Below are 11,937 nucleotides of genomic sequence, written 5' to 3' on the forward strand. Positions count from 1 at the left end.
TTACATATGCAGCTGGAACCATGGGTCTGTCCACGTGTACTCTTGGGATGGTGGTTTAGTCCCTGGGAGTTCTGGAGAAACTGGTTGGTTGATACTGTTGTTCTTCCTATGTGGTTGCAAACCCCTTCAGCTCCTTCAGTCCTTCCCCTAACTCCTCCATTAGGGTCCCCGTGCTAGCATTTTCATTTGATATGAAAAGCAGATGTAAAGTCTGACCTGCTAGTGTGGCTTTCCCTCCCTCACCCGGCTTTACCTGGTATCTTTTAATAGGTATTCCATAGGACCAACAGTGAGCGCCGTTCCTACATCTCGGAGATGAGTCAGGTAACTCCTCCTTTTGTTGCAAATCCTAAGTTTCCTCTGACTACAAGTCATTTGTTTGCCCATTCTTGTTTGGTTGGCAGAGAAACAGATGCTGGAATTATGGAAGGAAACAGACCGGGGGTTTTAAAATATGAAAGTAGAAAGGAAAAGACATGATTTTTATAAAGAGATGAAAGGGTATCCCCAGTTAAAAGATAATTTGCATAGTTTAATTCATAATCGCTGTGAGGCAGACAACCTGATAATCTTCAGGTGTCAGAAAATCCCAGGCGTGTCGCTTCCTGTTTGTGGGGGCCTGAGCTACACGGCAAGCACTGCCTTGAGAGGAAAGTGATCAATGCCTGGCTCTTGACAGCTTCCATTTGGTTTTCAGTTTCATCTGGTGACATTACAGAGGCCGTGCTTTACACCACTAGCATTGTGACTTAGGTCCCCTCATGGTTTAAAAGACTGTCTTCATCTTAAAGCTTTATAACATCCCCACCACACCATTCGGCGTGTGTGTATATCTTGATATTTGATGCTTTCATGCACATTTAATTTATATAACTCTATTTCGATATATGTTTTAAGATTATGAGCTCAGTTTTCAACGGATATTATCCAGACAGAAGTACCTAGATATTAGGTCGATGTTTAAATTATCAGGAAAATGTTCTAGATTAGAGAGACATTTAGAAAATATTGGCACACGGAGAGTAATTGGAGACACGTGAGGGAATGAGTTAGAGTAGAGACCACGTGTAAAATGAAAAAAATGCAACTCAGGACATAGTTCTGAAGAGCATCAATGGTGAGGTCAAGGGAGCCAGAAGGAGAGTGCAGCTAGGCAGGGGGGGAGGGAGGGGACCCAGGGGCAGGCTGGGGCATCTGCTACAAAGCATTGACAGTGATCTACGAAACAGATCAGAGGAGGACCTATGTATGGGGATATGGAGAAGGCCAAGTAGGGCAGTAATTTGGGAATGAATATTAGGGTTACAGTGGCAAGGGATGCTTGGAGCTTAGTGTCGACAGGGTTTGTAGGAAATGAAACAAGATGGACCAGTCCCTGCCATCTCTCACCTCATAGTCACAATCAATGCCACCTTCTTTGTCCCTGGCAATGTCTGGGAAACAAGGCTTGCTCCTCCTGCCTGTCCTCTAACTCCACACTATGCTTGGAACATACTCTTTCTCATCCAAGTCTGTTCCACTCCATCTGGAGGTCTCTGGTGAACATTATCTTTTCTATGAGGCCTTGACTTGATGGAAAGACCACAGACCACGAAGCCAGACAGACTCTAGATTTGAATCCAGTTCTCCATTTACTTGCTGTGATAGCTTCTTAAAAAGTGAGTGTGTGTGTGTGTGTGTGTGTGCATGTGTGTGTGTGCCTGTGAGTGTACATGCGTGTGCGGGCACGTGCACACTCATGAAGTAAGCTAGACTACTTGCTGTGTCCCATTGTTCTTGGCCTTGCTGCCCTGAGGCAGTCTGCCCTTGAGCTGGAGCTCGTCATTTCGGCCAGCTGACTATCTGATTAGCTCTTGGGATCTGCAGGGCTCTTCCTGCTAGAGTTGCAGGTATACACAGGCGCCTGACTTTTTACTTGAATTCTGGGAACTTGAAGGAGGTCCTCATGCTTGCCAACTCTATGTTCCTATATGTTCTCAGCCCCTGAGACATCCCCCAGTCCCTACTGGCTGTGTGACCCTTCTGGACTTCACCTTCTTTGCCTCCCTTTGGGGGAGATACAATACTACCAGTTTCCAGGGCTGGGAGTATTCAGAGAGCCCTGTGTCTGAACTGTAGAACGAAATGTCTGACTCAGAGGCTCTAAACTCCAGTAACTGGAGGATGCTATCCCCCTATTCCTTCCTGGTCTTTGGATATTCTGGCTCTGCCGTGTGATTTCCGCGTGCCCTCTGGATTCTTATAGCTAACGCATGTGTTTGCTTTACGCAACGGTATTCCCTGTGGAGGTCAGACAGGGTGACTGACCCTTCCTGTCGCCTTACTGTTTACTATGAAGAGTGTCAGTCAGTGTTTAAATGAAGACTTACACAACAGACAATAAAAAGCCCATTTTTAGGAAAAAGTCTGTTCATGTAAAACGCCCTTGGAGATTTTTGTCTAAGGTGAGAAGTCAAAGTCTTTTGCTCCTGAAACATCCATTTACCTTTATTTGTCTAAAAAAATGCCACTGGGATGGACTAATCTTGCTAACTGCAGACTCATCGAATGTTCAGTCAAAGCCAACAGCTTTCCAGGAAGGCATGAATCCTGTCCCCAGTATAAATGCTAATGAGGATTTCACTCTAGAGTGAATTGTTAATGTTTATCATCAAAGGTGGTTCTGCCATGCATAAACTATGGCACCTGGGCAGGCTAATGGGTGAGTTTTGTTCTTTCCACACTGAATGAATAAAGAATTGATCTGTGTTTGCTTAGTCTGTGGTAGATGCTTCTGTAACACACGTTCTGGCTGTCTCCTGACTCAGTCTCTGCCTTCCTTGGCTCCCTTCCTGTGATCTCTATGGGAAGAATTTAGCAGACACAGAGAAGTGAAGAAGACAGGCATGGCTTACTGCAGAGTAAATGCGCTCTCCAGCAGTGTGAACAGACAATGGCCAAGGAGACCCCTGGCCTGACCTACTTGCTAGGCAGCCATTATATTGTTTTCTAAGATCTCTAGAACAAGCAGCTTCTCCCGAGGGGCTTTGTCCTATTCGGGTGATGGACAGGCCTGTTTGGATTTTTGCTTAGTTAAGGAGGCAGTGGTGTATCTCTGTTCTTTATCAGAAAGCCTCCGGCTATAGTGTAATCCCATAAACCTGACTCCTTCAGCCAGGTTTGGAAGGTCCTCCAAGCAGCTCTGTGTCCTGCTCCTTCCAAGGTCAAGGACGTGACTTGGGTTTCTTTTCTAGCCAGTAGTTAAAGTTGTTTTAGTTCTTGGTTTAAAGTTATGGACTTTGAGGGAGGGTCCAGCCCCCGTGTCTTCCAAGCCTGTTAATATCTAACTTGTCATTTAACAACCAAAATAGGTGTGTTTTGACTGAAACCCACTCTCCCTCCACAGGTCTTTTCATTTACACAGTGTATGTGTGTGTGTGTGTGTGTGTGTGTGTGTGTGTGTGTGTGTGTGTGTATGCCCGTGCGTGCGCTGTCTTGCTGTCTGTTCCAAATAACAGAATTTTAGCAAAGGGCATGAGAATGTTAAATATAAATGCTTTTGGTTTGCAGCAGTCTCTACTGCTGGACTGTCCATCTATTCTAAATTCTTTTGATGTCTTTTGGGTATGAGTGTGTTGTGTGTCACATCTGTGCTCACTTGTGGTATATACACCAAGAGAGTATATATGCCAGAGGACGATGAGTATCCCACTCTCTGCCTTATCCCCTCATGCCAGGCCCTCTCACTGAGCCTAGGTTAGGCTGGTGCTGTGACTCACAGACAGATCTTCACCGATAGCGTTAGGTGGGTTCCCTATTGTTAACATGGTGTCCCTCAGATACTATCGTCTACTGTTTATACCACTTTCTTCTCTCTGGTGTTGCTCTTGAATGAGAACTCATTCATTCCCGGCTTAAGTAGTCATATTGAAGCTGTTCAGCCTCCAGTGTTCTTGAATCATGGAGACGTCCATTTGCCTTCCCTGTGGGGGAAAATCACAAAATAAATGCAATGGAAATACTATCTTACCTTTCTGTTTTCCTACCAGATATACTGTTCTTTGCCTTTTCTGCCTTGCTGTTAGGATATGTGTTTTATGTGTGTTTAATGTAGACTACAAAAATTCCTAGTGGTTGGTGCACACCAAATGAGGTGATTGGCTTTCATAGTTTCCCCCATATTCAATTTAAAAGTCATGCAGACTATGGGGCCACGAGAGGGTTTGTACAGAAACTTCAAAAGGTTTATCTGATTAGAAAATGGCTGAACTTCCTATCACTCTTAGCTCCTGCATATGCTGGTTAAGAGACATGTTTGTGAAAGAAATTGACAGAAAATTGACTCTTTCAACCCAGAAATCAGTTGGGAAGTAAAAGGTAAACATGCTGTTTTTTTTTTTGTGTGTGTGTGTTTCAGGTTTCTGGCTTAACTCAAGTATCTAAGAGGCAACAGATGGACCCGCTGCCTAGAATGAAAGAGAGTCCTGTGAAAACGTATGTCTAGGTCCCCTTGCTAGTTAATTATGCTCGCCCCTCCCACGGCACTCACACGACAGGTGTCCATTACCTTTTGGAAGCTGAGATTCTGGATTTTATAGCCATGTGTCACATAGCACATGGGAAGAGACTGCAAAGAATCTAGTGCGTCACATGCCATGTACATAGGTTGGAGCTCCCAGAAGCGCTGTTCCTCTCCAGAGGGGGCGGCGTGTTAAAGTAAAGCAGCAGATAACCCGGGCAGAGTTAAAACAACACTCCTACCAACACAGCAGGCACAGGTGACTCTGCCTTTTCAGTAGAGAAGCATGTTGGTTGCTATGGATACGGTACAGTTTAAACTATGGATCCCATGTAAACGAAGCTACTTTATGCTGAAGAATGAAGGAACTTCTAGGTATTTCTGAGGTTTTGTATACTTTTGAGCTTTCCAGGTCCTATAGAAAACATGGAATCACCTGATCCGGTCCATATGACAAGGATATTCATATATAATACTGAAAAATTAAACCAAGTTGTAAATTAGTTCTAAATTAGTCCTGTCTAGCTCCAGTCAAGAGGGAAAATTCTCAAAGGATACGTGTTATGACAGGTTTCTTTGGTAAAAGATAAATGGGTTAGCCCAATTCTCAGATAGATGGATCAAAGCATTTTTTTTTACTAATAGTCATTACTTATTTAAATTGCAATTAATTATCTTTACACATATTCATCATAGAATCGTAGTGTGGTTTAAATATTAAAATTTGACAAAGGACCTCCATGGTAGAAAAAAAGAATCAAACCACTGTATCTGAGATTCCCAAGATCATCTCAGTGGTAAGAGACTCAATGGTAGGTTCCAGAACTCAGGACATATTTGTACTTGTGCTAGGATGTATCACAGAGAAAAGATGCCATTGCAATCCACAAGGGAAAAGATCCTGGAGTCAAGTTTAGGAGGACTAGGTGGCAACTTGTCAAGTCCTGTCTAGGCAGAGTCCTGCTGACATGCTTAGTTCTCCAAGAGTGAGTTACCGCAGCAAGCTGACAGCACATTAGCTTTTGATCTCACTGCCTAGGTAGCACCCGCTCAGTGGGTTTTGGTCTCCTGGGGAGCCTCACTGCCTGTAGCACCCAAAGGTTCTGTTGGCTAGAGTTGCACATCTACCTAACTTTTGCTAATATCCCACATAAGCAAGTTTCGTGATGGTGTAGATATTCTCACCATTTAGGGCAAGGTTTTACTAGGACAAGGAACTGTTGGACTAGGAGCCTTGTGGACAGGGTTCCCCGAGGACAGTAATCCTGAGCTACTGTCTCAGCTCCTCTCTGCACAGCAGCCTACACAGCTACCCTCTATCTTTACCCTAATCCAATCCTATTTTTAAAAACGCACTACTGCGTCTTGAACTAAAAGTTTTCTTTGACCGTGAAGCGGTACTTTGAAGATTCAACTAAGGCCTTATTCCCATTACATGACACATATCCATAAACATTCCCAGCCTGTGATTCTGAAGACAGTCTGGATTTTCACTGAATACTCTTGAGGTCGGCTGTCTCAGAATAAACCCTGAAATCACAGTCACCATAGCGAGGTGCCCACTTCCTGCAAGATCTCGTCAGGTTTGACTGAAGGATACCAAGGAGATCACCAAGGTGCCAAGCCCCACCTGTCTCCTTATGGAGCAATAGCCATACACCATGCCTCCATCTGCTTGCCTGGGGCCTCTGGGCCATAGGTCTGAGCTGAGCCTGAGGTGCTGTACAGGGGGTGGATGCCATAGGCTGGGACTCTCACTTAGCTAGCTGCCTCAGGACCTTCAGAACTGCCCATTCCACCCAGATCCATTCTGTCTCTGATGAATCTGAATATGGAGAGATTGTCCACCATAGATTGCTGTTTAATAATCCTTGAATAGATTACTGAGCTGATAAGTGGTCAAGCAGCTGGACTAATACGGCTTTCACTCTCTGAAACTAAAAGCAACACTCAGACCTCACCCAACAGAATCACCTCTATCTTCCTGATTAGGTATTTGGATACATTTAAGTAGTTAAGAGTGCCTTAAAATATCATGTCTGAGTTACTGACCTGACCGTGGAGTTTTGATAGCCTTCTTTTGTTGACTGTTCAAACCTGAGTCATAACGAATGGACACTGGGCTAAGCACATCAGAGCAGCATTGATCCAGGTGGTGCTGAGCACAGGGGGAAGTGTTCGCACCACCCCTTGTGTGCAGGTCAGAGTGGCCACTGTGAGGCTCAGTCACAGCAGTGGAGTGGGAGCCTGCGGAGTGTGGATTTACATGGATGCTGGGGAACCGTGCTTAATGCTCACTTCTACAGCTGCCCCTACACCTCCTCTGTTTTCAACAGTTCTCCTTCTCCATACAATGGAGCGTTTACACCAGAAGACCTGGGCATGGATGTCCACACCTTTTCCATGATAGTGAAAGGTGAAAAGACAATCTAAAGTGTTCATCAGTAGGGAATGGATATTCCTAGTATCTATGCATACAGACTATATAGGTAATAGTAATAAATAACCTTATACAACATTTAGAAAATTCTCATAGTCTTCTATAAGGAAATTTGTTAAAGTGCTTCCATTCCCATAAAGTTTAAAGAGGCTGAAGCAATCTGATGTGGGAACACAGGATGGTCCTTACAAACAGGGCTGAGAATTAGGACGTACAGGAGACCATCAATAAGATGGCAGCATTTTATCTATGAACCTGGGGAATAGTTACTGGATGTTAACTTTACGGTGCTTCGCTGAACTGTGAGTTTATGGTTTGCACACTTTCGAACATGTCATGTTTTTGCATGATATTTTTAAAACTCAAGTGCTATGGCCTTGATGTTTGATCCGTTGACAGTCTCATGTGTGCACCTGTAACACAGAGGCTAGCATAATGAGTTTTTCTGAAAGGGTTACTTTAGCCTTTGTTTAAAAGGGTCTTGTCTATGATTGATTGTCCTCCCTGTGCTGTGCCTGTGTTGAGCTGCACACTGATGGTTGGTGGTGCAAGACAGAACAAAACTGCCACACAAGAGGCAGGCAGAAAGGGGAAGCGGGAGGGGCTGGATCGGTGGTTGGCTTCAAAGTTATGGTTCCAGTGACCCCAAGGTTTGCCACCAGACCCAGCCTCCTGCAGACCCCATAGCCTCCCTCCCACTGACGCTGCTGGGGGCGGGGAAGGATCCTTAGCACGCCGATGTCTGAGTGACAGGCCACATCCATATTAGCAGTACTAATGTTCTAACATTGGCTTGTGATATTGTTCGACACTGAATAAATCAGAGTACCGGAAGAAACCCATTTAAGAGAGATGATGTTTAAAATATTGATCAAAAGATGATTCTGCCTTGTTGAATATCACCAGTTATCTCCTGACTTCATGAAATTGTGACTGTAAATGAATAAGAGATCTTTGCACATACTGTTTATAAAGGATTGCTAGAATAATTAGGGGAAAGGCCTTTTAGAAATAGGTTTAGAACCTGCCCCTAAATTCTACAAAGGTGACAGGTAGATTTGGGCTATAGGCCATGGGATATATTAACTATGAATTGTGGGCTTTGCAAGTAAGGATCTCAAGTGGTGATGGATACACAGAAACAGCTCATCAAAGAACCAACAGTGACATTTCTTTTTCTTTGCTATGTGACCTCCTCTTTGCTTTGTGGATGGAAATGGAGTGATGGAAGGTGGAGTGTGGATGCTTTGTGGAGCGATGGAAGGCCCTTGAGGAAGATAGAGTGGTCTTTCGTGCTCCAGAATAAAAGCACACTTGGGAGATTAATTGTGGCTTCTTGAGGGACAGATTGTTTGGGGAGCTTACTTTTGAGACAAGCAGCAGATACACAGCCAACATCTGCAGTCTTAAGAGATTAATTTAATAAGCTATGACAGGATTACGAAGTTCTAATCAATTCTAGAAGACTCTAGACTGCAGATGCTAGAATATATAACTGATGCAGAAAAGGTTACAATAGTAAATAGAAAGTATGGTGTAGAAATAATCTGATGGTGGCATGAGGATTTGTGTTTATTCATCTTTAGTATTGTCTGTGAAGTGTGCAGTTTCTTATCATTTTGATGAGAGTAATAATTGAAGATAAAAATCTATCATAAACAAGCTTGCGGAAGTGTCCAAGTTAACAGTATATTCAGTATCATCCTCTAAAAAAATGCAAGAAGCATGATGGCAAATGAAATTTTGATCTGGATTCAGAGCAGACAAAAATCAATTTTCTCCAATCAAACTATCCGATGTGGCTTTATATGAGCAGTCACTCCCAGACTCAGTTTACCCCCTTGTAGACTTGTGAGAGTGAACCTGAACTAGAAGGTTGGTTGAAGACATAGAAGGTTTTGAAAAACTCCTAACTTGATAAATATTCTCAAAGTTCATTCCTTTCCGAAGGGTAGCACGCTAGTAAGTATACTAAGCAAGCAAGATCAGAGAACACCCTTTTGTGCGAAGAGAGAAAAATAAGGATGAACAATAATTTGAGCACACAAACCACAACTACGTAACACTTATACTAGTATCATTCATGTAATGCCCACATATAAAGTGGTTTCTGAACCTTCCTGAGCACAACTAAGCAATATGGTTACCTGGTATCCCACATATACATTCGTATACAACTGAAGCGTCTGCAGTACACCCACTAAAGTCTTTAGTGTATTCTCCACTAGAACCATCACCACTGATTCAAGAACATCCTCCTCCTCCAACTCCCATAGAAGTGTGGTGCCATGCACCTCACCGTCCGTCTACTGCCTGGTGCTCACCAATCTGTTTACGTGGGGGGTTTTCCTACTGTTGGGTCACATGCAGTGTGCCACTCAAGGTCATCCATGTAGAGCACAGCCAGATTTACTGTGTTGATTAGCTAGCATCCCAGATTTTTATAGACCATCGGTTATCTAATCATCAGTTGATGGGGCTTTGAATTATTTATACATTTCTGGTAATGTGAAGAATGTTGCTATGGATACTCCTGACCGTGTTTTATGCGTGCTATTTATTTATTTGAGTACAAAGTAGCAGGCTTCCTTGTGGCATTTCCATATATATTTAGGTCTGAGTGGTCTCTCCGGTCCCATCCACTCCTCTCTTCCGTCTCTGCATTCCTGTTGTATTCCTCTAACCTCAGGATGCCCCTTTCCACTTTGATACCCTTCCACTCCTCTCCATAAGAGCATCTTCCCCCGGAGGACCTCTGTCTAGTTTCCTAGCACCCACTCTCACTTCCAGGTAAATGCACACAAAAATGAGAAGCCGAGATCCACGTATGAGAAGGAGCACGTGCTGCTTGTCTCTCGTCCCGAGTTACCTCCTTTGAGTGTTTCCACTTTCATTTTTCCTCATGGCTGATTCCATTTTCATTGTGTGTCGGTACCGCATTTCCACCATTCATCTGATGATGCACACCTAGACTGATTCCGTAATCTTGCTGTTGTGAACACGGCGACTGCAGGCATGGGTGCACACACATCTCTGTCACGGGGTTAGAGTCCCTTGCCTATGTATCAGAACAGAGTCATATGGCAATTTGAGGTTTAGTGTTTAGAGAAACAATCACACCATTTTCCCTCATGCCTGTACTGCTGGATAACTCCACCAACGAGGGGGGTGTGTCGTCTTTCCCCACATCCTCACCAACATTTGGTGTCATCGGTTTTCCTGCTTGGGTGACAGGGAATCCCAAAGTCATTTTATTTGTGTTTCTCTGATGGATAGGGATGTTGGACATCTTTTCAATGTTTGCTTCACCATTTTCCTGCTTGAAAACCATCTTCAGTTCAGTTCACTGCCCATGTATTGACTGGCAGTTTGCGGACTTGGGAGATGAACATTTACATTCCTCTGTATACTTTAGATATTAATGCCCCGTCTGAGATATAGTGGGCCAGGACTTTCTCCAGTCTGTGGTTCTCCCCCCGCCAAACCGTCTCCTTGTCACACAGAAGCTTCATAATTTCCTGTGACCCCATTTGCTGATGAGTTTCTATGCAGAAAATCAATTCTTATTGCTATTTCTGTTGTTTGTTTATTTGTTTTTATTTTGGTGTTGATTTTTAAGTATGGCAGTTTCAGCATTTCATGTTTTAAACTGAGGTTTTATTGACAACTCCACCTTTTTCTTTAGAGTTATATTGTGTCCACATTTTTGGTTACCCATTTTTTTTCCAAAACTGGGCATTTTGTATAATATCACATAGCTATTCTGTATCACAGATACGCTTTTCCCCAGGTGAGGTTTGCTATTATGTGGTGACATTTTAAAATCATCCTGTGAAGTTGGTTTTCTTTATCATGAGTGGTTACTACATAGTGTGCTGGGTTAACGAAATGGTTACCTTAGGATTGTCAGAAACATTCAAAGTACTTGGAATCGATAAACCTCTTCATCCCTGGGGGGACATAGCATATGTGTTTGGATAGGCTCCCCACAGCCAACCAAGGAAAATCTCAACTCTGCCTTTGCCTTCACTTCTGCTCTTGCAATACCAACATTTTTGACAGAGGCAAAAGCTTAGGTCCTTCTCAAGTCAAGACACACATGAGCCTAGGCATGCATAGCTAGCTGTACCTAAGGATGGCACTCCAGATCCCAAGACTGGTGCTGGAGTTTACTGATACCTACCCCAGCCTTTTAACTTTCCTGGTTAGCTTAGTTTTAAATAATAGTGCCATGAAATTAAATGATGGCTTCAATTTGTTCTAGCAAATTCTCCAAGAGAAGTGTTCATGCTGGACCATGTCCAGAGAAGGCCAAAGAAGAAGAGCTTTGCAGTCAGTGATTGGCGGCTCCTGTAGTGTGTGTTGGCTCCTGGTTTTACCTTAGCTATGGGCCATTGGTTTTCTCAGAGGTAAGGGGCAGGTGTAGGGCTAGGGGAAACTAAATTCCACACAACTCAGTGTTCTCACCAAGCCCCCAACTTTCTTTCGTTGTTTTATAAATTCTTGAGAATTGAAAGAACACATTTTTGATTTCTAGAATTCTAAACCACTTGCTTTGGAATTCTTTCTGGCCAACTTCTCTGGTTTGATGGGGGAGAGAAAGTTTTTCCTTGACAGGAAAATGACAGGTCTTTACTTGGTTGTTTTTGCCGAGACCACTCTCTAAGATATATTTGCAAAGAACAGGAGCTGAAGCAGCCTCTGTGATCTCACAGAAGGACACAAAGAAGTCACCTGCAGCAGGCTGAATAAGTCTGTAAGAGAAGATTCTATGTGATCTGAGAATGGAAATCACAGTGTTAGTATTATCTTATTATCCCTATTCTATTTCTTGGCCTCTCCAAGTTCTTGACTTTAATTCCAGGTAAGTAGCAGACTGATGCCCCTCGCCTCTCTTTAGACATGGCCGTCCACACTGGGTATCTGATGGGCTGTTTCTGGACACTCATCTTTTGAGTGCCTGCCTTTGCAGTGGTTGCCCTATATCTGCAGTGAGACA

At 43.5% G+C, this 11,937-nt stretch overlaps 1 protein-coding gene across 14 annotated transcripts in view; it reads left to right on the top strand.

The window, feature by feature from the left end:
- Ccdc169 (coiled-coil domain containing 169) overlaps nucleotides 1-11,937 on the top strand; it is a 29,564-nt gene that overhangs the window by 15,778 nt on the left and 1,849 nt on the right. For 5 of the 14 annotated variants that reach the window (XM_006232368.5, XM_008761003.4, NM_001109184.1 and 2 more), the window contains exons 6-7: nucleotides 271-324; nucleotides 4,397-4,473. The exons of 3 other annotated variants lie outside the window; for them this stretch is intronic. In XM_006232368.5, coding sequence (XP_006232430.1) covers nucleotides 271-324; nucleotides 4,397-4,473 — 131 coding nt within the window. Of the gene's footprint in view, nucleotides 1-270; nucleotides 325-4,396; nucleotides 4,477-11,202; nucleotides 11,348-11,937 lie in introns of those variants that run through there. 6 more of the 14 variants (XM_039102882.2, XM_039102883.2, XR_010063641.1 and 3 more) reach the window with 5 other exon arrangements.

Source organism: Rattus norvegicus, chromosome 2 (genome assembly GCF_036323735.1).
Source record: "Rattus norvegicus strain BN/NHsdMcwi chromosome 2, GRCr8, whole genome shotgun sequence".
Classification (NCBI taxonomy): domain Eukaryota; kingdom Metazoa; phylum Chordata; class Mammalia; order Rodentia; family Muridae; genus Rattus; species Rattus norvegicus.